This window comes from Mobula birostris, chromosome 5, assembly GCF_030028105.1.
Source record: "Mobula birostris isolate sMobBir1 chromosome 5, sMobBir1.hap1, whole genome shotgun sequence".
In the NCBI taxonomy this organism is placed as follows: domain Eukaryota; kingdom Metazoa; phylum Chordata; class Chondrichthyes; order Myliobatiformes; family Myliobatidae; genus Mobula; species Mobula birostris.
In genome coordinates, this window is record NC_092374.1 from 100008205 (window position 1) to 100032965 (window position 24761).

Here is a 24761-nt window from a genome sequence, read left to right on the forward strand (position 1 = left end):
GCATGGAACTGAAGGTTTGAAGGTGAAACTTTCTGCCTCTTCCTGCCTTTAAACATCCCCCCAACATTGTGTTCAGTTCTGGTAATCTCCTTACGGGAAAGATTTAGAAGCTTTAGGGAGGGTGCAGAGGAGATTTACTAGGATGCCACCTGCATTAGAAGGATCAGTTTAATGAGCTAGGGCTTTTCTCTTTGGAGTGAAAGAGGATGAGCGGTATCTTGACAGAGGAAATGCCTTTAGGATCATTGGAGGAATGTATAGGGGAATGTCAAGGGTAGGTTTTACACAGAGAGTGGTTGGTAGAGGCAGAAACATCAGGGACATTTTACAGACTTTTAAGTAGGCACGTGGATGATAGAATAATGGAGGACTATGTAGGAGGGAAGAGTTAGATGATTGTGGAGTTGGTTAAAGAAATGAGAGGGTAGAAGAAATGAGCGGGTAGAAGAAATGAGAGGGTTGACATTTTCTAAATGGAGAGAAAATTTAAAAAAAATACTGAGATACAAAGGGTCTTGGGAGTCCTTGTGCAGGATTCCCTAATGGTTAATTTGCAGATTGAGTCTGTAGTGAGGAAGCCATGCAATGTTAGCAATTGTTTCAAGAGGATTAGAATATATAAGCAAGGGTGTAATGTTGAGACTTTATAAAACACTAGTGGTGGCCCCATTTGGAATATTGTGAGCAAGTTTTGACCCCTTATCTTAGAAAGGAGATGCTGAAACTGGAGAGAGTTCAAAGGTTCACAAAAATGATTCCAGGATTGAATGGCTTGACATAATGATGAGGATTTGATGGCTCTGGAATTCAGAAGAATTAGGAGTGACCTCATTGAAACCTGTTGAATGGTGAAAGGCCTTGATAGAGTAGAGAGTCTAAGACCAGAGGACACAGCCTCAGAATAGAGGGGTGTCCTTCAGAACTGAGATGAGGAAGAATTTCTTTGGTCAGAGAGTGCCGAGTCTGTAGAATTATTTGCCACAGGCAGCTGTAAAGGCTGTCTTCACGTATACTTAAGGGAGAGGTTGACAGATTCTTGATTGGTTAGGGTACAAAGGGATATGGGGAGAAGGCAGGAGATTGGGGCTGAGAGGAAAATTGGTTCAGCCATGATGAAATTGTGGAGCAGACTTGATGGGCCAATGGTCTAATTCTGCTCCTATATCGTGTGGTTTAAAATGTCCACACAACATTGTGGACTGAAGGGCCTGTACCGTTCAAAGTTGTATGACCGAATATACATCCTTTCTAATGTGCCTGCCTTTGTGACAGGCGTACCCGTCCATGAAGCCACTAGGAGCCTGGACTCGTGACCTGGGGCACAGGGTAGAACAGTTTGCCAAGTGGGCTGACTCCACACACCCACCTGTCATCTTCTGGATCTCCGGCTTCACCTTCCCCACGGGGTTTCTTACCGCTGTGCTACAGCTCTCCGCTCGCAAGAACATGGTAAGCACAGTGGTGCTGGGCACAGAGTGACTGCCCTCAAGGAGGGCATTGAGCAGTTGGGAGACTGTTCCCAGGGCAGAAATGTGGGAGTATGGGTGGCCAGAAAGGGAGAGGAAGGTTTACCTGCAGCGAGTTGTTGTTAGGAAGAATGGTGGGAATGGCTGGAGGGAATTGGGGCACTGAGTTGTACTGGGGTTAGTCTGAAACTCAGACAGAGCTGCGAAGATAGGCTGATGGCTCTAGTGATCACTTTCTGTCCCCCAGATCTCCGTTGACTCGCTCTCCTGGGAGTTCATCGTTGCTGTGGTCGATGACAACAACTTGCTGGAGCCCCCCAAGGTAGGTCCAAACCCTCAAAGAAAGGTGCTTTCCTCAAACACGTCACACAGAAACTCTGAGATCCCAGAATCTGAGTGATTGGTGGCTGAGGGGAGGATCAAGTGAACCTATACATCACCAACCCATCATTTGGACCTAACTGTGGTGAAAAGGAACAGTGGGTTGGCTACTGAATGGCTGCCATGCACAAGGGAAGAACACTTAGGGCTACAGTGCTCCCCATCATCCAAGCTGACCATTTCCTCTGCTCCCTACCTGCAGGAAGGAGTGTTCGTCAGGGGGATGTACCTGGAAGGGGCAGGCTGGGACAAACGCAACGCCTGCCTGGTGGAGGCTGAACCGATGCAGCTGGTGTGTCCCATCCCCACCATCCACTTCAAACCCGTGGAGAACAGGAAGAAGTCCTCCCGAGGTGAGAGGGAGTGAGTGGACGGAGGGGAGGAGGGAGGAGGAAGGGGATGAAGGACCAACCAAATCTCTCTTTCCCACCCCCCCCTCCCATACCACATGGATAGTGGTCACAAGCTGCCCATCTTGTGTTGCAGGTACCTACCTCTGCCCCTGTTACTATTACTCTCAGCGAGCAGGCAGCAGCCGACATCCCTCCTTTGTGGTAGGCATCGAGCTGAAGACCGGAGAGAAGCTTCCTGATCATTGGATCAAACGGGGCACCGCCCTCCTCATGAGCCTCGACTATTAGATCCCCTCAGCTTTGACCCCCTAGTCACTACGCAGCGCTCACCCACACCACGCACAGAACAGAATCATCAAGGTTGGAACACAGTGGCGATGTAAGTTGTTGTCTGTCAATTTACTACATGGAAATAAATGTTTTTTTACACTGATGAGGTATACTCTCTTTCACTGATAGCCTTGACCCTTCAGTGGATTTGACTGCCACCAATCTCCATGGTCTCCCAGCCAATATGACACCAAGCTGCAGTCTGGGCTCAGCTTTGATAGCCAACGTCTGGGATGACAGATTGGTTGGCTTCTTGCAAACATTCACTCTCACCATCTACAAAATGCAGTTTTCACTCACCTTATCTACTTGGCCAGGAACCTCTCCACCAAGGACAGAAGGCACAGGAGATTACCCCCCTCATTTTTCTAAATGCTAACGAGTACAGGCCCAGAGTCATCAAATGCTCCTCACATGTTAACCAGTTCATTCACAGAATCATTCTCATGAAATCTTCTTGGAAGTCTCTCCAATGTCAGCACATCCTTTCAAGAGCTTGTTAAAACTTTCACATCAATCCCTTATGGATATCAGCACCCACATAAAAGAATTCTGTTAGTCTAATCTACATTGACAAATTTGACTACGTTGAATGAATTAAAACGATTTATCCTCCATCCTAGAGTACATTCCAATAACTTGCTGACACTAAAGTTAAACTGAGACACGGGAGACTTCAGATACAGGAATCTGGAGGAACTCAGTGTTGTTCATCTGTTGTGGTGGAAAGGAGAGTTGATATTGTAGGTTGAAACCCTGAATCAGCTGAGGGATTTGTGAATGTTTTGAGTCAAAACCTAGCACCGGACGATTCAAGGTTTCTGTCTGAAATATCAACTGTTCCTTTAGTGCCCCCCCCCCCCCCACCTCCACAGATGCTGCTTGACCCATTGAATTTCTCCAACATTTCGGGTGTTCCTCCTGGCATCTCATTCACGTTTCCAGCACTAACAAGTCCTCACTGATGTAGGAATGGGGCTCCAGTATCCCTTTTAGCCTCCTGTTTCGTCATTTTAGTCCTTCTCTGGGTGGTGAATAATCTCAATGTAATCTCTCTACACCATCTCCATTGGTAACAGATCTACATATATTGTAGCTAGTAGTTTATAGATTTTCCTCCTCTATTAAAAATATAGAACATTACAGTCCACAATGTTGTGCTAACATTTTACCCTACTCTAAGATCAAGCTAAACTTGCCCTCCAACACAGCCCTCCATCTATCTAGAAGAGTATCATAAATACCCCTACCACCACTCCTGGCAGGGCATTTCACCCACCACTATCTGTGTAGCTTAACTCTTAAGAAAAGTGTTGGCAATATCAATCATTTTAAAATTATGCCCCTCTTATTAGCCATTTCCACCCTGGGAAAAATCCACGTGCTCTATACCTTTTATGAATATCCCTATTGCTTTATTCTCCTTCACTCCAAAGAGAAAAGCCCTTGCTCACTCAATTTGTTCGCATAAAATATGCTCTCTAATCCAGGCAGCATCCTGGGAAACCTCCTCTGCGCCATCTTTAAAGCTTCCAAATCCTTCCTACGATGAAGCAACAGAATAATCCAAATATGGTCTATCCAGGGTTTTATAGAACTGCAACATTACTTCCTGCCCTTGAATGTAATCCCCCAACTAATAAGTACTCCATAAGCTTTCTTACAACCCTTCATCAAATCAAAGTTTCCTCTACACCATCTGATCACAAACTCCCAGGGCCAGACACAGAGTGAATCTCCCTCCACACCGTCCCATCACACACTCCCAGGGCCAGACACAGAGTGAATCTCCCTCCACACCGTCCCATCACACACTCCCGGGGTCAGACACAGCGTGAAGCTCCCTGTACATTATCCTGTCACATGGTGGCAACACAAGTTTGATAAAAGGATTAGCCACAAAGTAGTTTCTCTTTACTGTCCTTTTTTGAGTGAGGGGAATAGATGAGTCCCTACTGATCTTGAGTAAAGTATCTCACTGACCATTTCAGCTGATGTTTTAGTGCCAGAACCGCTGGTTGGTTTGAACACAAGGATGGTCCATACTGGGCAAGACAACTTTGTACAATCTAGTGGGTTTATGATTTCTACTGAGGATGAGATTTTAAATCCAAGATGGTTAATCTTAACCACCAGAATAACTTCAGGTCTCTGAGTTACTCAGTCCCTCCCCTCCCACATCCACTGGCCGATCTTGGTCACTTTCTCAAGAATGACGAAAGCACAGAGTCAGTTGTAAAACAGATGTGGGACTTTGACAAACATTTAAAATAAAACTTTTATAACTTTGTTCACTCACTTACAATAGCATCCAGTCCATCATAACATCACAGGTGGGATGATCACAGCTAATTCAGGGGAGGAATCGATGACAGCAGTTTTGCAAACCACACATGCCCAATCTAGGCCCAGTTTCTGATCTGCTGGGTACTGAACCTCCTTGTCAGGTGGGCAATGGAGAGGTTGGGTGGGACAAGTTATCCTCAGGCTCTGCCATCTTGGGAGCCTCAGAATCCATTTACTGAAACACCTCATGGATCAGATGCTTGTAGACCCCAGAAACTCACTCCTGTAGGAATTGTAGCACACCAGTGGGATTTGGGATCAGGTGGAGGGTGGGGTGTGGAAGTCCGTGTGGTAACCGCTGACTCCTGCCCCACTCTGGACCATCCCAAGCCAACACTGTGGGTTAGTGATAAATAGTTACCTGTGGGAGACCCTGTTCCCCAGGGCTAGCTGGCATGGGCACACCCCTCCCTCTGCTTTCAACCTCCTCTTCCACAAAATCCTCATTTCCCAGCAGTTCATCATCACAGGTGACCCCAGCCAACCTGAAAATTTGAGTGTGGGTCTCCTGGGCAAGTTCTAATGCTGGACTCCCAGATCCCGTGTCTCCCTCAGCCCTTCCCGTTTTCCCTCCCCTCCAGGAGACAACCTGGCTCCTACGTCCAAAGAGTAGTTGCTCAGAAGGCCAGAGAAAAGTCTGGGTGACACGGAAAAGTGAGGTAGGGGAGGTCACAGCCTTTGAACTGTTCCCTCCCTTCTGATATCCCACTAGTAGAAGATGGTGCATCTAGTTAAAAGCCTGTGACAGGAGAGAGATCCTGTCAACCAGCCCTCAACAGGGGGCAAGTGATTCACAGGGCAATGACAATTGGGCCAGGGGGTAGTGTCACAGCTCTCCAGACTGAGAGGACACCCTTCCTTACCCCAAAGTGGCTATACCTCAAACACTTAGCGTTTTCCTAAAGAAAGGTACCGGAGGCCATACTAAATCAGAAGCTGCCATGGGTGACTGGGTCTCGGAGAGTTTACGAGGTCAAGTTGTCTGGACTGAGAAAGAGATGACCTCTGCCCTGCTGGGAATCCAAAACCTGTCCACACTAACTGCTTGGCCTCCTCCTCCAATTCCAGATTATAACAGTGATGGAAACATCGAGAAGCACTTCCCCACTCACCCAACCACCCCACCCCACTAACCCATAGCCTAGTCTCACACAGAGAACCAACCAACAGTAATACGATTCGAGTGCTGGGATATGAAAGACCAGCAGCCCCCTAAACCACTCGACATTTAACTCTGCATGTGCCTGTCAGGCCTGTTCCATCAGATAAGTGGGAAGGGAACAGAGGTGTTGAGGGTCCCAGCAACTAAAGAAAACAGGGTCGAAGCACGACTGTCGTAGGGTAAGAGCAGTGAAAAAGAGTGAAGGAAGCAGGTGGACAGCGCAGTCACGGTCTCCATGCAGTGGTGGCCCATTCTTCCCAAGGCCGGTGGGGAGGGGGAGAGGGGGAGAGGGAGGGGGAGGGGGCAAATGGCCATGTCTCATAACAGGCATAGAGGAAAATCTCGATTCCCACGGGGTGCGACAGTGAGCCAGAGAGCACAGAGCCTTGCTCTTTGGATGGAAGCCTCTCTGAATCCATTTGCTTCTTAAAAGTTAGTTTTTCTGAAGTTTGTGGTTTTTCCTCTGTCTTTGGGACACAGGCAGGCGGCACACGGGATGAACAGAAAAGAATGGAACGCAATCAATTTTCAGATCTTGTTGCCGTTTCATTTCACTCGCATGTGTATGTTCTTCAGTTAAATAAGTAAATTATTTACAGTCACCCAGACAGCGAGCCACAGTCTGTGCTATCCACAGCCCAGGCTAGGCAAATGCAGCTCCTCGTTCAATGCAGGATAAAGCTGCTTCATCGGATCCTTGCTGTTTGCTTGCTTTTAACATGAAGCATGCACAAAGCGGTCATCATGGAGAGAGCAGAAACTAATAGGTCACACGTGAGGCTGTCCGCCTCTTCCATTCTTTGACAAAAATTTCCATCTTTTTTTCCCCTGACTCTCCATCCTGGAAATGGAACAAGTGACAGAACAAAAGAGCTGCGTGGTGCGCAGAGGGGGGGAGGTCGGATCCTGCGGGAGGCAATAGCGGCTTCAGAAGCTGTGGGGAAGGGGCAGGTCATGGACACGTGAGATTGGTCAGCCTGGAGGTGGGGAGGATTGGGGAGAGGTGTGAAGGGAGGATGTTCTACAGTCTCTCCCGGGAAGGGACCCATATGTAAGGTCCAGAATGCTCCTCGATGATGTGTTTGCAACGGACGTAGATCTCCTCGAAACTGTCGCCTTCAACCACAGCTGTAGGGAGGATAGAGAGAGGATGTTACTGGCACAAGACCAACTTACACAAAGGTATCTGTATCATTCCACCCCACTGTTTGAACAGCCCCCTAGTATGATAAGAACTTTTGACCTCACAATCTTAACACAAGAGATTCTGCAGATGCTGGAAATCTAGACACACACCCCACCCCCCCAAGGAATGGAATAGAGTTGATATTTCAGGCCGAGAACCTTCATCGTTTCAGCCTGAAGCATAAATGCTGCTGAATTCCTCCAGTAATTTGTGTCTGTTGCTCTGGGTTTCCAGCATCTGCAGAATCTCTTGTGTTTACACTTTATTCTGTGCTCTGTTACTGTTGTACCTTGTACCACCTCAGTACACTGATATGATGAAGTGTACAGATGAGATGCAAAACTATGATTTCCCCTGCACCTTAGTACAATAAGATTGAAAGAGTACAGAGAAAATTCACAACGACGTTGCTGGGATTTGAGGATCTGAGTTGTAAGGAAAGATTGCAAAGATTTGGCATGCCATCTAAAACTTTGACAAATCTCTAAATACGTGTGGTAGAGACCATATAGACTGGCTGCATTACAGTCTGGTATAGAAACACCAATGCCTTTGAATGGAAAATCCCATAACAAGTAGTGGATTTAGCCCAGTCCATTATAGGTATAAAGCCTTCCCCAGCATTGAGCACATCTACATGAGACGTTGTTGCAGGAAAGCAGTGTCCATCATGACGGAACCCCACCACCCAGCTGCTACCATCAGGAAGGTGGTACAGGAGCCTCAGGACTTACCACCAAATTCAAGAATAGTTATTACCCCTCTACCAACGGGCTCTTGAGCTACAGGGGGTAACTTCACTTGCCCCTTCACTAAAATGTTCCCACAACCATGTCCTCTTCCAAGGACTTTTCATCTCATGTTCTCGATTTTTTTTTATTTCTTTACTTTTGTATTTGAGGTTTTTTGTCATTTTGCACGAGTTGGTGTGCTCTTTTATTGATTCTATTAGGGATTTATTTAGTATGCCCATGAGAATGAATCTCAGGGTTGGATATGGTGACATATATATACTTCGATAATACATTTACTTTGAAGGTTGAATAGAGTAGGACTTTATTCCCTGGAGCATAAGAAAATGAAGGGAGATTTGGTGGAGGTATACAAAATTATGAAGGGCATAGAAAGCGTTAATGCAAGCAGGCTTTTTCCACGAAGGTTGGAAGAGGCTAGAACTGGAAGGTGAAATGTCTGAGAGAAATCTGAGAAGGAACGTCTTCATTCAGGGGTGGTGCAAGTGTGGAGCAGGTTTGATTGCAGCACTTGGATAGATACATGGACAGGAGGGTTATAGAGGGGCTAGGCAAAATAGAAATGGGCTGAAGGACCTGTTTCTATGTTGTAATGTTCTATGTGACAATAATAAACTAATGTGCATTTGGGAGCCCTGCATTTCAGTGCCAGCAGCCTCCCTCTCCCGGTCCATCTCCTCATGCCTCCACACTTTGACCTGGACCCAGCTGTGATGCCACTGGGGGAGAGTTACAGACCATGGGCAGTGTGAGAAAGATCTGGGTGCCATCACTGAAAGGCCTGGCTCATATTTCAGGGTGGCTCTCCACACTGCACACCTCATCCAACCTCTTGCTCTTCCTAGACCGGGGGTTCCCAACTTCAGACCCCTCAGTTAATAGTAGGGATTCATGGCATAAAAATGGTTGGGAGCACTGCCCTATACAATAACCTCACCTCCCCACAATCTTGTTCTCACCGCCCCACCCCACAGAGATGCTGATTGATCCAGTTTCCTTCCTGGAATAAAGCCTTCTCACCACATCCATCCAATCCGCACTATTTTTTTTTATTTTTCATGGTACAGCACAGTTACAGAACAGCCCTTCTGCTCCAAAGAGCCTGTGCTGCACACTTACATCCATGTGACCAATTAATCTTCTTATGTGTATGCCTTTGGAAAGCAGAGCATCTGGAGGAAACCAGTGTGGTCACAGGAAGAAGATGCAGACAGTGACGGGGCTGTAATAACGTTACGTTAACCACAACACTAATGCGCCGCTCCCCCCAACTTCCACAGCAACAGATTTCACGCACTCTCCTCCAGCCCGGAACCTGGAAATCACCAAGCCTTTGTTCTCTAGTGGGCACTCTCTCTCTGCAGAGCGGCTTAGCTGTGGAGTAAGCAAGTGCCAGCACTCACCTGAGAAACACTCGGTGAAATCCTGCTGCAGTTTCACCGCCCTCTCGAAGGCCTTCCGGGCCTGTTCTTCTGTCAGCCGTTTGTTGATCTCCCTGTAAGGCATATCCCACAGAACTCAACTCAGACCTTCCCAGCAGAAACCCCTCCCCACTATCCCTCAAGCCTGGTAAGTGCACAGTGAGTTAGCGCACAGGACCGGCCCTTCAGAAACAACTTCCCCAAGCTGCCGAGACCCATCGTGGTTGGCACATTGATAGGGGTATAATCCAACAGTGTGAATGGTGGGAGAAGCATCCCCTCCCTTAGTGTGGATCTCTCTCACAGTGTGCCACCCCCAAAGTGTGAATTTCCCTCAGTATTGCCCCCACTTTTTTTATACAACATATAAAACTTCATTCAAATACAAAGGTTAATGGTTACTGAATTCAAATGCAATACAGTTATTACCATCAATAATGCACTAAATTCCCACAATTCCTGGAAATCTCTCCTTGTACCCATAATGATCACATGCTCCCACTCCAAGGCACCCTGGCACAAATGTAACCCCGGAAGAGGGACAGAAATCTATTGCATGGTACTGCCCTGTGCAACACCTTCCACACAGGTCCCCAATGTACAGGGGGAAACCCCTGCATAGGCAGACTTCCACCGACACTCCCTCTCACCACTTGATTGTAAGACAGACTGCCAAGGGAGGCGAGGGAAATGAAGTTAAAAGAGTGCAAGAGCAGCCCGTTCAGGAACTGTTTTGGTGCATTATGGCACCATCGCGGCTCAGTGGTCATCTCTGTGAGGCTGCTCATGCTGGAAGATGCAAACAACAGGAATTCTGCAGATGCTGGAAATTCAAGCAACACACATCAAAGTTGCTGGTGAAATGCGAAGTTGTTGCTGGCCTGCTGCGTTCACCAGCAACTTTGATGTGTGTTGCATGCTAGAAGATCTTGGGATTTGGGTCCCACAAGCTCCTCCAGTGGAGTAGGGGTTGGCGCAGTGGGAACCACTCCACACCCCTAAGCCAGATCTGCACCCTCCATGCCGGGATGGGAAACAAACTATTCTGCAGCCCAAGCATCGCTCCTGCAGGTACAGGAGCACTCTAACCAGAGGAAACCCTACCCCAGACCCGCAATAGCTCCCAGCAAAATCCTGGCAGCTTCTGCATAGCTGTCTGCCTGGTGCTTGCCACAGGAAGCCACATACCCTCCTGTAGGTAGTTCTCCCAGCGAAGAAACTGTGTCACCGGCGTGAGCTACATTGGAGGGTACTCAGTGTACATATATCTCCGCAGGGTCCTGAAGCAGAGGACCACCAGCTGGGTCTTTACGCACATCAGTGACTGACTGCCCTCCGCAATAGGAATACTCAGAGACCCAATGCTTCCTGTTCCTCCAGACACCCACAAACAATTTCTGGGCCCTGTCGAAAAATACAGTGGGCAGGACTAAAGTGACCAGCTGATACCAAAGCATGGAGGCTACCAGTTGGTTAATGACCAACATCCTGCCCTGTTCGAGATTGTGTGGAGCAAACCTGACTAGCATCCTGGCCAGGCAGAGATTTTTGACTCTAAGTCCCACTAGTTCACCAGCTAAGTCTCCACAGTGGAGCCTGGGTAGACCTCCAGACAGAGGAGGTGGGTGGTGCTCCACACAAGTGGTCTTAGCTCCTCTGGCAGGAAGTCCAAACCCCCACTGACCCACTAAAAGACCAGACCACTTTCCCCAGCTGACTCTGGCAGAGGACAGCTAAGAAGATCCGCTGGTGGTCTCGCACAGCCAGGGTCGGTGATCATCATCACCATAAGCCAAAAGGACTACCTTCATCTGCGGCTCATGCAGAACTAGACCTGTCAACTGCTTCCAAAGGTGGCACAATAAAGGCCGTACACAGACAGTACAGTTGCCTTGTCATTGGCAGCCTCTCTCAAAGCAAAAAGCATGCCATCAAGGATCCATTAACACTCAACAGGCCTTCCGCAGCAGTGTACATCAGATGGACATGTGTGATAAAATGTAGTCTGAGTCCAAATGCGCACAGAGTCCCAAGGAGGTAGACATGATCCACCCTGACCAAGCCAGCCTCATGGGACAGATGGATCAGGTCCTGGATGAGGTGGATATTGTCCTGAATGGACTGGTCTGGGTGGATCATTTGGGCCAGCACGGAACCCAGCTGATCAGCCATTGCCTGGGCAAAGATCTTATCTTTGGTGCACGGGAGAGACACTGGGTGCCAATTCCTCAGGTGGCAAATATCCCCCTTCTTTGGAAGCAGGACCCTGACCACCCTACGCCAAGAGAGGGTGTTTCACCTGTCATTAAGCTTTCACCCAGGATCCTGGAGTAATCAGCACCCTGTATGTCCCAGAAGACCCTGTTGAATTCCACAGGCAACCTGTCCAAGCCAGGGGACTTACGTCCCCATAGCTGGTTAAGGACACTTGTCAGTTCCTCCAGTGCTAGAGTAAGTCCAGTCGCTGGACAGCATTTGGGCTGACCCTTGGAAGCTCTTCCCACAGCACTTCCTGTACCTCCTCACTTGATGAGTCTGGCAAGAACAGGGTCACATAAAATGGGCGAACTTCGTGAACAATTTGCGCTGTTAGAGCCATCCTCTTCTAGCAACTCCACAAGTTGCCTGCACACACCACTACATTTCTCCACAGAGTAAAAGAAGGCACTTCTGCCAAAGTAGTGGGTTGGTCCCCTGTGGTTGGGGTCAGCTGAAACTCCAGGTCAAGCAGCTCTTTCTCAAACCGCTCGATTTGGGACACCCGTTTTGCCCATGTCCCACCAGAGTTTCAGGGAGGGGAAACCCCTCTGCTCTCCCCTCCAAATTTCCCAGAACAAACAGAACGAGAGTCAGAATCGGTCATCCTCCAGCAACTGGTTGATGAAATGTCAATATGCAGACCCCATCCATGTAGGCAGTGGGTTAATCTCCACCTGCACCAGACGGTGGTCTGAGAAGAACACTGGCCACATAGAGGCCACAGACAACCAGGAGACATGCATTCTGGAAACGTGTGCCCCAGCAAGTCATGACCCTCCCCTCCCCCACCTCCTGTCATCCTGGAGGAGGCACAGGAGACAGGGTGCAGGTTCTGCCAGACGTCAGCCAAATCATAAGACCGAACCAAAGCAAACTCTCTCTGAGGTTACAGTTGAAATCACCCCAAGGACAATGCACACTTTTCTATCAATGGAGCCAACAGCACAGCTGTCTCATGAAACAAGAATGCCTACATTGGGTGGGACTTCTTAATAACGTCCATCGAAGGGCATGGTGAGATGGAGCAGGCTCATTAACTTTCAATATCTCAGGCTGCTATTTCAGAGAATCTCTGTGGGTTTCCTGCAGGAAGCTCTCTGTTCCCTACAGACCGAGAGATGCTGGAACGTACTGAAAGACTCTCTGTCACCATTTATATTATTACTCACTATTGTGGCCTTCATGATTGTGCTACAAACCCTTGCCAATGCGCTGGCTAGCGGGAGCAGGCTTCCTTACCGTGTGTCTATGCATCCCGAACAGAGCTTTCAGGAGCTCCTTAAATGGCATTGCTCCTTTCTAACCACGCCCACCTCCTTCCCCTTTGTTTTAAGGATGGTGTGGACAGATTGCACAACCCCAGGCAGGTTGGTCCATCAGTCAGTGGCTAGTCGGACTTTATGCTGTCTGCCAAGACTCAGCAACAAACTCTCAAATTTCTTTCACAGTAACAGTCTGAAACTCACTGCCAGGGACGAGCTCCTCTGCCATCCCTGCTTCGAGAGTCTTCCTCATTCCTGTCTCTTCATCCCAGGTCACCCACATCGCCCCTGTCTCTTTCCTACACGCTCACCCCACTACTGGAAGCAGCCTGTCGAGTGGGCCCAACCTCAGGACTAGTGCTAGGAGGAGAAAACTCTCTCCCCTCTCCCCCCGACCCTGGATTGACAATAACACCCATGAAGGGCAGGTCTGGCCCCTAGCTAAGGTGCCTCACACCCCCAGTATGGATATCCCAATGGTCTCCTCAAAGTCCGAGAGAAGGGTGTCACTTGCCTTGGTCGCCCACCTCTAGGGTAACATGTGGAGGACCCTCAACCTCCCCATTCATTAGGACCCAGATACCCTACCGTCTGAGGAGGATGGTGACCCAGGAGTATTCCACACCCTGTCAGACCCTGGGGCCCAACAACCTCCGGAAGGGAACTTTGCTTCCATGGAGACTGCAATCCCAAAAACTGCCACCCTGGACACAAGCAACCCGCTGTCATCAACAAAAATCCCCCCATCCAACAGCGACATTCTTTGAACACACCACCACAAAATCTATCCCCTTAGTCAGTTCCCAATGTACAGATTCAGAGGAAATGTACCTCCTCCTTTATGTTTTGCCAATCAGCACCAGAACCTCCCTCACAGCTTCTCCAAGGCTTTGCTGAGCCACCGAGATATCTGTGCCCTCCAGGTTAGGCCTAACGGAAACCCCTGGCTCCTTCTCCTGCAGCAGAGAGGTCTGGAGATGTTTCTTTTCTCTTATTCTTCCTGCCCTTTACCTCAACCCACCTTGCCAACTGTACTGTGTTCATCCCCACCCTACAGGGGCAGGAGAGGCAACAGTGGGAGGAGCTGTGTGGTGCCCTCCCCTGCCACCATGGTGGATTTGGTGGTGAGGGTAATTCTTATGAATATGTCCAAACTCCTTGCAGGCGTGGCATCATGGCCAGCCTATAGTCCAGCAGATCCCTCAGCATTCCCCGGCTGTTCCATCTCCACAAGTACCACACGGTGGAAGGTAAACACATGTCCAAAATCACCTCTGTCTGGTTTGAGCAGTATAGCGGTGACCGATGACAACACCTCACCCACAGAATGCAGCTGAGGGAGGAGGTGAAGGTGCATTCAGAGGGTCACTGTTACTGCTCTACCAGCATGAAGATCCCTTCCGTTTTCACCCCTACTCAGGGCCAGGGACAGCTCTAGCGAATCGTAGGTAGAAAAGGGACTTTTGGTACATCTTGCTGATCTCAATAATGTGTCCATCTCCACCCACAGACAAAGTCATAATAGCTAACTTCTCAGCACTCCATCATGAAGGGTTATCACATTGTACCACGTTTTACAGAGTTATCAGTTTGAAAGTTGTAGCTCTAAAGGAGTTCTTCTACCAGAAGCTATGGCTCCTGTGTAGGGACTAGGTCCCGCCATTATGGAGCTGCAGCCCGCCATGTTAAAGCCCCACAAAGGCTGCGATCAAAATGTCACTGAATTAACACAGTCACAGCACTTAGCAGTCTTTCAAAGAGCAGTTTTGAGAAGAGAGAAAGGACAGGTATCTCCTCCAGACAGGCAGGAAAGTCTGTGCAATGAAACTTCAGCACTGACCCTGCCGATGCACAACCGGGCCACCCCAATGCTCCTCTGTCCACACAAAAGTCCAAGGATTAACCATAAAACTCTTCTGGTCATCCTAGCCGGGTGGGAGAGGTTTAGCAGCCAGAGAAATTCATTCCAGCTCACTAAAAGTTGCAGAGATGAACCTTCACAAGCCACCAGCCACTGTTGATGGAGCAGACTCAACAACCTCAGGAAAGCCACCTTGCTCTGAGAAGAAAACTGCTGCAGTCCACAGCCAAAAATGAGACACCTCTCTCCTACATCTTCCTCTGTGCTCGTCACTGTTTCTCAGGGTTTATTTCTGAAATAAATCAATTTTTTCCAGATAGCTCACACATGACACAGTATGATCCTCCCTCAGTACCATCCCTCTCACAGTGTGACCCTTCCTCAACTCCAGTGTGCACACTCACAGGATGTTTTCCAGGGATTTTGGTCTGATGAAGATGGCGATAGGGTGAAGATGTGCTGCCTGCAATCTCCGCACTGCGTTAGCTGACACATCCAGGATACAGTGCTTGCCCTGTGGGGAAAAGACAGGTGTTGTTACTGTGTGAGCGCAGGGTGAGCAGGGAATAGGTTGGAGGAGAAACACCTCATACTCAGTCTGGGTAGCTTCAAATCTGATGGCATGAACATCAATTACTTTAATTTCCAGTAATTTCTTGCCCCTTCTTTTCCTTTTACCTGCCCATCACCTGCCTCTGGTTCCCCTCCTTCTTCCCCTTCTCCCATGGTCCACTCTCCTCTCCTATTAGATTCCTCCTACCTCTTCCACTTCATCTAGTTCCCCAACCCATGTACCTTCGCCTCCACTGGACTCCTGCCAGCTTGTACTCTTTCCCCCTTCCCCACTTTCATATTCTGGTTTCTGCCTAACACATAGGAGCAGTATTAGGCCATTCAGCCCATCAAGTCTGCTCTGCCATTTCCCTCAGCCTCATTCTCCTGCCTTCTCCCATAACCTTTCATGCCCTGACTAATTAAGAACCTATCAAACCCCACCTTAAATACACACAATGACCTGGCCTCCACAGCTGTGTGGCAATGAATTCCACAGATTCACTACCCTCTGTCTAAAGAAATTCCTCCTTATCTCTGTTCTAATGGATGTCCTTCTATTTTGAAGTTGTGCCCTCTGGTCCTGGACTCCCCCACTAAAGGGAACATCCTTTCCACGTCCACTCTATGTTTGACTTTCAACATTTGATAGGTTTCAATAAATGAGATTCCCCCTCATTTTTCTAAATTCCACTGAGTACAGCCCAGAGCCATCAAGTGCTCCTCGAACGCAGAAACAATTTTGTGAACCTCTTTTGCACTCTCTCCAATGTCAGCACATCCTTTCCTAAATAAGGGGTACAAAACTGCTCACATTACTCCAGGTGAAGCCTCACCAGTGACTTATAAAGCCTTTGCACTACGTCCTTGTTTATATATTCTAGTCCTCTCAAAATTAGAACATAGAAGAGTACAGCACAGGAACAGGCCAATTGGCCCACAATGTTGTGCTGAACCAGCTAAAAAACAAATCAAAACCACCCAGAACTAATCCTTCCTATCCACACCATGTCCATTTCCCTTCACCTTCCTTGTATCTCGTGCCTATCCAAACATCTCTTAAAAGCCTCTAATATATATTTGGCTCTACCACCATACCAGGCAGCGCATTCCTAGCATTCACGACTCTTTGAGTATAAAACTTACCCATCACGTCCCCCATGAACATACCCCTTCTCACATTCAATATGTGTCCTCTGGTATTAGACATTTCAACCTTGGGAAACAGATCATTTCTGTCTACTCTGTCTATGCCTCTCACAATCTTGTAAACCTCTATCAGATCTCACCTCAGCCTCTGACGCTTCAGAGAAAACAACCTAAGTTTATCCAGTCTCTTGAGATAGCACATGTCCTCTAAACCAAGCAACATCCTGGTAAACCTCTTCTGCACCCTCTCCAAAGCTTCCACATCCCTCCTATAGCAGGGCCTAAGGTTGAGCGAATTGGCTGTTTGGATCAGAACTGGCTTGCTCATTGAAGACAGAGGATGTGGCCTAAGCAGAGTTCTATAAAGTTGCAAATGTAATCTCCTGACTTTTGAACTCAGTGCCTCAACTAATAAAAACAAGCATTCCATAAGCCTTCTTAACCACCTCATTGACCTGTCTAGCCACTTTCAAGGAGCTATGAACCTGGATCCCAAGATCTCTCTGCTCAGCAACAGTGTTTAGAATGTTGCCCTCACAGTGTACTGCCTCCTTGCATTTGCCTTACCAAGGTGCAACACCACATTTATCTGGGTTAAGCTCCATCTGCCATTTCTCAACCCAGATGTGCAAATGATCTATATCATGCTGTATTCTTTGCCAATTCTCTACACTATCTACAACTCCACTCCATAAATTTATTAACCCATCCATCCATATTTTCATCCAGGTCTTTTATATACATTACAAAAAGCAGGGGTTTCAGCATAGATCCCACTAATTACAGACCTCCAGAGGTCCCAGCACAGATCCCCGTGGAACTCCACTAATTACAAACCTGAGCTTGAACAACTCCCTTCAAGTACTACCGTCTGTCTTCCATGCACGAGCCAGTTCTGAATCCAAACAGGCAATTTGCTTGGACCTCATGCTTAGATTAGTAAAAACAGACGCAAAAAACCTATTTAAGATCTCCCCCATTTCCTTTGGTTCCGCACATAGCCGACCACTCTGATCTTCAAGAGGACCAATTTTATCCCAACAATCGTTTTGCTCTTAATATACCTGTAAAAGCTCTTTGGTTTATCCTTCACTTTGTCTGCCAAGGCAACCTCATGTCTTCTTTTAGCCCTCCTGATTTCTTTCTTAAGTATTTTCTTGCACTTCTTATGCTCCTCAAGCACCTTATTTAGTCCCTGCTTCCTATACATGTCATACAACTCCCTCTTCTTCTTTATCAGAGTTGCAATATCCCTTGAGAACCAAGGTTCCTTATTCCCATTCACTTTGCCTTTAATCCTGACAGGCACATACAAATTCTGCACTCTCAAAATTTTTCCTTTGAAGGCTTCCCACCTACCGATCACATCCTTGCCAGAGAACAACCTGTCCCAATCCACGCTCTTTAGATCCTTTCTCATTTCTTCAAATTTGGCCTTCTTCCAGTTCAGAACCTCAACCCTAGGACCAGATCTATCCTTGTCCATGATCAAGTTGAAATTAATGGTGTTATGATCACTGGAACCAAAGTGCTCACCTACACAGACTTCTGTCACTTGTCCTAACTCGTTTCCTAACAGGAGATCCAATATTGCATCTCCTCTAGTTGGTCCCTCTACATATTGATTTAGAAAACTTTCCTTAACACATTTTACAAACTCTAAACCATCTAGACCCTTAACAGTATGGGAGTCCCAATCAATATATGGAAAATTATAATCCCCTACCACTACAACTTTATGTTTCCTGCAGTTGCCTGCTATCTCTCTGCAGATTTGCTCTTCCAATTCTCGTTGACTATTGGGTGGTCTGTAATACAATCCCACTAATGTGGCCATACCTTTCCTGTTTCTCAGCTCCACCCATAAAGACTCAGTAGACAAGCCCTCTAATCTGTCCTGCCTGAGCACTGCTGTAATATTTTCCCTAACAAGCAATGCTACTCCCCCACCTTTCATTCCTCTGCCTCGATCACATCTGAAACATCGGAACCCTGGAATATTAAGCTGCCAGTGCTGCCCCTCCTGTAGCCAAGTTTCACTAATTGCTACAACATCATAATTCCACGTGTCAATCCACGCCCTCAACTCATCCGCCTTCCCCGCAATACTCCTAGCATTGAAATATATACACCTCAGAAGATTTTTACCACCACTCACAATCTTTCTATCGGCGGATTTGCTTAAACTTTCAACATCATTTATTTTCACCCCAGCCACACTGTCAGCTCTGGCATTCTGGTTCCCATCCCCCTGCAAATCTAGTTTAAAGCCTCCCCAATAGCACTAACAAACCTCCCTGAAAGGATATTGGTCCCCCTGTGGTTCAAGTGTAACCCGTCTCTCTTGTACAGGTCCCACCTGCCCCAGAAGAGGTCCCAATGATCCTGAAATCTGAAACCCTGCCCCCTACACCAGTTCCTCAGCCACCTGTTCCTCCTCCAGAGCATCCTATTCCTACCCTCACTGGCACGTGGCACAGGTAGCAATCCTGAGATTACCACCCTCGAGGTCCTGCCAAGCTCTCTATACTCACTCTCCAGGACCTCCTTACTCTTCCTTGCTATGTCAATGGTACCGATGTGCACCACGACATCTGGCTGATCACCCTCCCACTTCAGAATGTCATGCAATCGATCAGAGACATCCTTGACCCTGGCACCCGGGAGGCAACAAACCATCCTGGATTCTCTGTCACGACCAGAGAACCTCCTGTCTGTACCTCTAACTATCGAGTCCCCTATCACTACCACTCTCCTCTTTTTCCACCCTCCCTACTGCACTGCAGAGCCAGACTCCGTGCCAGAGATCCGGCTGCTGCAGCTTGTCCCAGGTAAGTCATCCCCCGCAACTGTATCCAATGCGGTATACTTGTTGTTGAGGGGAATGGCCACAGGGGAACCCTGCTCTGCCTGCCCTTTCCCCTTCCCTCGCCTGACAGTGACCCAATTTCCTGTCCTCTGCTCCTTTGGCGTAACTACCTCCCTGTAGCTACGATCTATAATCTCCTCATTCTCCCAAATGATCCGCAGGTCACCCAGCTCCTGCTCCAGTTCCCTAACGCGGTTTGTTAGGAGCTGCAGCTGGATGCACTTCTTGCAGGTGTCGTTGTCAGGGACACCGGAGGCTCCCTGACTTCCCACATCCTGCAAGAGGAGCATTCCAACATCCTGCCTGGCATTCTCTCTACTCTAAATAATCAGAACAAAAAAAAATTATCCAAACCTACCCTGGCCTCTGCCTGTTCTCGCCGAAGCCTGTTGAGCCAAAGCCGTCCCACTCTGACTCAGTCCACTCCGACGATGGCCGCTGTATATGGTGGTCTGCTTTTAAACCTTGGCGTGCTACGTCACGCGCCTGCGCAGTGCAGACCCTTCTCCCCAAGCAGTGTTTAAAAAGAAACGACTTTTTCTACCCGAGTTCTTCACTCCCTTCTCAGCTGCTTGCTTCGACTGAAACCCACTACATGACCGTGCCAGTTCTGTGGCACAGCAGCAGTCCGACCCTGTGGTGATGCTGGGAATATTCCCCAGTGATTACCTGCTCCGCCACCTCACGCACCGACTGTACGCTGGTCCCATACAGGTGTGTGTTGTACTGGCCTGCCTCGATGAACCTGTGGTTCTGAATATCCTTCTCCATTTGCTCGCGGGACGCTACGAAGTGATAGTCCCGTCCATCCACCTCGTAGTCACGTTTGGTCCGGGTCGTATCTGCGGAGTAACAAGAGAGACGGGTTGGGTTCAATCCACATGCTTCATCCAGAGTTACCCCACTATTCCCATCAAACAGAGACAGCAGAGTTATGTCACTGGCAGCCTCACTGTGGACAGCGAGAATAACTCCCCTCCCCTCGCTGCATTTAAATATGTTCCTGCTGCCTTCAGGCAAAGTTGGTGCAGTTTCGCTTCATTTACTGACCCTATGGAGTGGTTAGTTGCCAGAATCCCTCAGCATAAATTCACGGAAAAAAGACTCCAGTGTGTGAGCTGACCTTTGTGGATTTTCTCTACCCTAGTCTCTGGCTCAGACAAAGCAAGATCCCACTCTGTGACACTAGCAGTTTACATGTAATGGGATCAGACAGAGGCCAATGTCAAACTCACGTGGAACACAGGATCCAAATTTGTCTGGGAATTCGGAGAGCAGGTCATCGTTCACCCTGTCCTTGGTGGGACCCAGAATGATGATAGGGCGAGCATAGTGCACTGCAGGAGGAGGACAGAGAGACTTAAGCTCCCCAGACAGACATTCATCCCCTCCAGCGATCTCACTGATCCAATGTTGCGAAGCAAGCACACATACCCTGCGTGCAAACATTGACAATCCCACACACACATATCACCCACACCCGCACACAGGGTGTCGTCCTGAGCACAGTACAAACTTGGCTGTACATACACTGGGTTTGGAGATGGTGACTGTCCCTTTGGCTCTGAGAGTTCCTTCTGTTTCTGATAATAAATCATAACGAGTGAATCTTCGATATTCACCCGAGAGAGAGATGGACAACCTGTTCCTGTGCTGTATTGCCCTATCTTCCCAGGGTGGTATGTCAGTACCACCCCTCCCACAGTGCAATCCTCCCTCAGTACCACCCCTCCCACAGTGGGACCCTCCCTCAGTACCACCCCTCCCACACTGCGACCCTCCCTCAGTACCACCCCTCCCACAGTGCGACCCTCCCTCAGTACCACCCCTCCCACACTGTGACCCTCCCTCAGTACCACCCCTCCCACAGTGGGGCCCTCCCTCAGTACCATCCCTCCACACTGTGACCCTCCCTCAGTACCACCCCTCCCACAGTGGGACCCTCCCTCAGTACCACCCCTCCCACAGTGCGACCCTCCCTCAGTACCACCCCTCCCACACTGTGACCCTCCCTCAGTACCACCCCTCCCACAGTGGGACCCTCCCTCAGTACCACCCCTCCCACAGTGCGACCCTCCCTCAGTACCACCCCTCCCACACTGTGACCCTCCCTCAGTACCACCCCTCCCACAGTGGGGCCCTCCCTCAGTACCACCCCTCCCACAGTGTGACCCTCCCTCAGTACCACCCCTCCCACACTGCGACCCTCCCTCATTACCATCCCTCCCACAGTGTGACCCTCCCTCAGTACCACCCCTCCCAGTGTGACCCTCCCTCAGTACCGCCCCTCCCACAACGACTCTCCCCCAGCACCACCCCTCCCACAGTGACCCTCCCCCAGTACTATCCCTCCCATAGTGGCTCTTCCTCAGCACCACCCCTCCCACAATGGGACACTGTCACCAGATGCTGAGAGGCTGGAACATGAAGGGGGTCAGCATCTCTCACTCACCTTCCATCTGTACAACCGCCTCGTAGCTCAAGACCCGATCGTCACGGCTCCCTGTGGGGAAGGCCCACACGTTAGGTGACATGTCACACTCATCACCCGAAGCCGAGAGCATGAACCACATAGAGGGCGAGACATGGCCGCTTACACACTCCAGCCCCAGCTAATCCGACATGTGAGAAGGGACTGCACTGGAATGATTAACAGGGGAGAGGGAATTCCGGAGACTAGGGTGCAATGGTCAGAGAGGTAGGAATAAGTACTGCGTTGGTATCCTGGAGAAAGCAGGATCTGGTGGAGGGTCACAGTGATGGGGAGGGGGGGAAGAATTGGGGAGGGATGTTTCATAGAGACAGAGAAGTGTGTAGGGGCCAAAGTGGGTTACAGAGATGGAGAGGAGTGCAGAGACCAGGAGGGGTTAGATGTAGGGGCCAGAGGGAATCACCGAGCTGGGAAGGTGTGTACGTACTGGATGGGGTTACAGATTTGGGATGGCATGTAGAGGCTGCAAGGCGTTACATAGAGAGGGGTGTAGGGGGCAGAGAGGGTTACAGAGACGGGGAGGGTGTAAGGGCTGGACCGGGGGAAGGGGGTGTTGACAGAGGTAACAAGGAATGTAGGGATTACAGAGATAGAGAGGGGTGAAACGATAGAGTTAATAGTAGAAGAAGGTGTGATAGGAAGTCATTGGGATTGGAGAGCACTGGACCAATGGGTGAAGAGGTCTCAGAGTGAGTAGGTACAGAGACGGTAGAGAACAGATATGGGCAACAGCAAATATTTGTCCTGCCAGGGGCCTCACAGTGAGAGGGGATGGGCTGCTACTTGAACCCTCCCTAGCACCTAACCCTAGCCCAGGTGTGTGCTCAGGACTGTAGGGAGGCAGATCGACGCTGAGTTGCCCCCACAGCTGCGAGAACAAGTTTGGATGGAGGTGAACATAGGGGTGGGAAAGTGTCCAAAGAAAATATGAACACTTAGGTGGACTGAAACCCATCCCAAGGGCCAGTGAAGGAGCTAGAAACCTAAGCAGCACATCACAGCTCACCTTGTAGACCCACGTCTCCAACACCAGGAATGTCCTGGGCAGCAGAAAGGAAGCAGAGAGTTCATTAGAAGAGGCAAATCATAAACACAAGAGATTCTGCAGATGCTGGGAATCCAGAGTAACACACCCAATGTGCTGGATGAACTCAGCCGGTTAGACAGCGTCTATGGAGAGGAATAAACAGTCGCCATTTTGGGCCAAGGCCCTTCATCAGAACTGGAAAGGAATGGTGCAGAAGCCAGAATAATAAGGTGGGTGGAGGGGGGGGAGGAGAGGAGTACAAGCTGGCAGGTGATAGGTGAGGGAGAAGGTGGGTGTATGGGGGAGAGGTGATGAAGTGAGTGGCTGGGAAGGGATCGGTGGAAGAGGTAAAGGACTGAAGAAGAACATACACTAAAAGCTGGAGGAACTCAGCACATCAGGAGGCATCTATGGAGGAGAACAAACAGTCGGCGTTTTGGGCCAAGACCTTTCATCAAGCTGAAGGAGGAATCTGATAGAAGAGGACAGTGGACCACGGAAGAAAGGGAAGGTTGAGAGGCAGCAGAGGGAGGTGATGGAGAAGAGAAGGGGTAAGAGGAGAGCTAGAATGGGGAATAGGAAAAGAGAGAAGGGGAAGGAGGAAGAAGTTACCAGAAGATAGACAGATCTTTGTTCATTCAGCAGGTTTGAGGCTACTCAGGTGGAAGATGAGGTGTTGCCCCTCCAACTCGAGTTTGGCCTCTTCATGGCAGTAGAGGAGGACTGACATGTCAGAATGGGAATGGGAGGAGAATTCAAATGGGTGGCCACCATGAAATCCTGCCTGTTGTAGCGAATGGAGCAAAAGTGCTAAACAAAGCAGTCCCCCCAATCTGTACTGAATAGGGTCTCTTCCTCCTTATGAAACTTTGACTTTTTATTCTTCTGCATAGAAGCTACCTAACTTGTTATGTTCCTCCAGCATGCTCTATGGGTCATTAGACGAAGGCAACTATTGTTCACCTGCCCTTCCATCCAACAGCTGCACTCCTGGCAGGCTCTCACCAAGAAGCCACAAGTCCAACGTTTCCCAGCTGCCAAACCGCAAGCATCTGCTCTGGCTGACCTCAGTATTCAGTTGCACGCCTTGTGCTTTAGTCTGCTGAGGTCACTGCTTGGAAGCGATGCTCTCTCGGGAATCTGCATCAAGAGCATGTGAATTGGGTGGAGCAGCAGGTGAACCTCACAACCCCAAAGACCCAGGTTTGATCTTGACCTCCAGTGCTGTCTATGTGGAGTTTGTATGCTCTTCCTGTGAGCATGTGTCTTTCCCTCGGGAGCTCTGGTTCCCTCCCACATCCCAATGATGTATGTTAATTAGCTGCTGTAAATTGCCCCAGTACTGAAAAAGCCCTTGGGGTTCACTTTCACCTTAACTGCTAGAGCAACCTCTTTAGCCCTCCTAATCTCCCTTTAAAGTATTCTCTTGCATTTCTTCTACTTGGATCTTTATTCTTTGGAACAAAGAAGGTTGAGGGGGGACTTGATAGAGGTATTTAAAATTATGAAGGGGATAGATAGAGTTGACATGGTTAGACTTTTTCCATTGAGAGTGGGGGAGATTCAAACAAGAGGACATGAGTTGAGAGTTAAAGGGCAAAAGTTTAGGGGTAACATGAGGAGGAACTTCTTTACTCAGAGAGTCGTGGCTGTGTGGAACAAGCTTTCAGCAGAAGTGGTTGAGGCAGGTTCGATGTTGTCGTTTAAAGTTAAATTGGATAGATACATGGACAGGAAAGGAATGGAGGGTTATGGGCTGAGTGCAGGTCAGGGGGACTAGGATAGGGTAAGATTTCGGCACAGACTAGAAGGGCTGAGATGGCCTGTTTCCGTGCTGTAATTGTTATATGGTTACATAGTTACTCCAAGTGCCTCGTTTGATCCTAACTGCCTA

At 48.9% G+C, this 24761-nt stretch overlaps 2 protein-coding genes across 2 annotated transcripts in view; one reads left to right on the forward strand and one right to left on the reverse strand.

Annotated features, from left to right (window-relative positions):
- The window catches only part of dnah2 (dynein, axonemal, heavy chain 2), a 609335-nt gene that overhangs the window by 548286 nt on the left and 36288 nt on the right, over nt 1-24761 (forward strand). Inside the window, exons 85-88 of the mRNA XM_072258532.1 lie at nt 1273-1449; nt 1714-1788; nt 2050-2200; nt 2334-2579. Coding sequence (XP_072114633.1) covers nt 1273-1449; nt 1714-1788; nt 2050-2200; nt 2334-2488 — 558 coding nt within the window. The 3' untranslated portion in view covers nt 2489-2579. The remainder of the gene's footprint in view (nt 1-1272; nt 1450-1713; nt 1789-2049; nt 2201-2333; nt 2580-24761) is intronic.
- Nucleotides 4825-24761, reverse strand: part of LOC140197923 (disks large homolog 4-like) — a 99938-nt gene continuing 80001 nt past the window's right edge. The window contains exons 14-19 of the mRNA XM_072258533.1: nt 21802-21849; nt 20585-20686; nt 20019-20191; nt 15184-15293; nt 9380-9471; nt 4825-7166 (exon numbers count right to left, since the gene is read on the reverse strand). Coding sequence (XP_072114634.1) covers nt 7060-7166; nt 9380-9471; nt 15184-15293; nt 20019-20191; nt 20585-20686; nt 21802-21849 — 632 coding nt within the window. The 3' untranslated portion in view covers nt 4825-7059. The remainder of the gene's footprint in view (nt 7167-9379; nt 9472-15183; nt 15294-20018; nt 20192-20584; nt 20687-21801; nt 21850-24761) is intronic.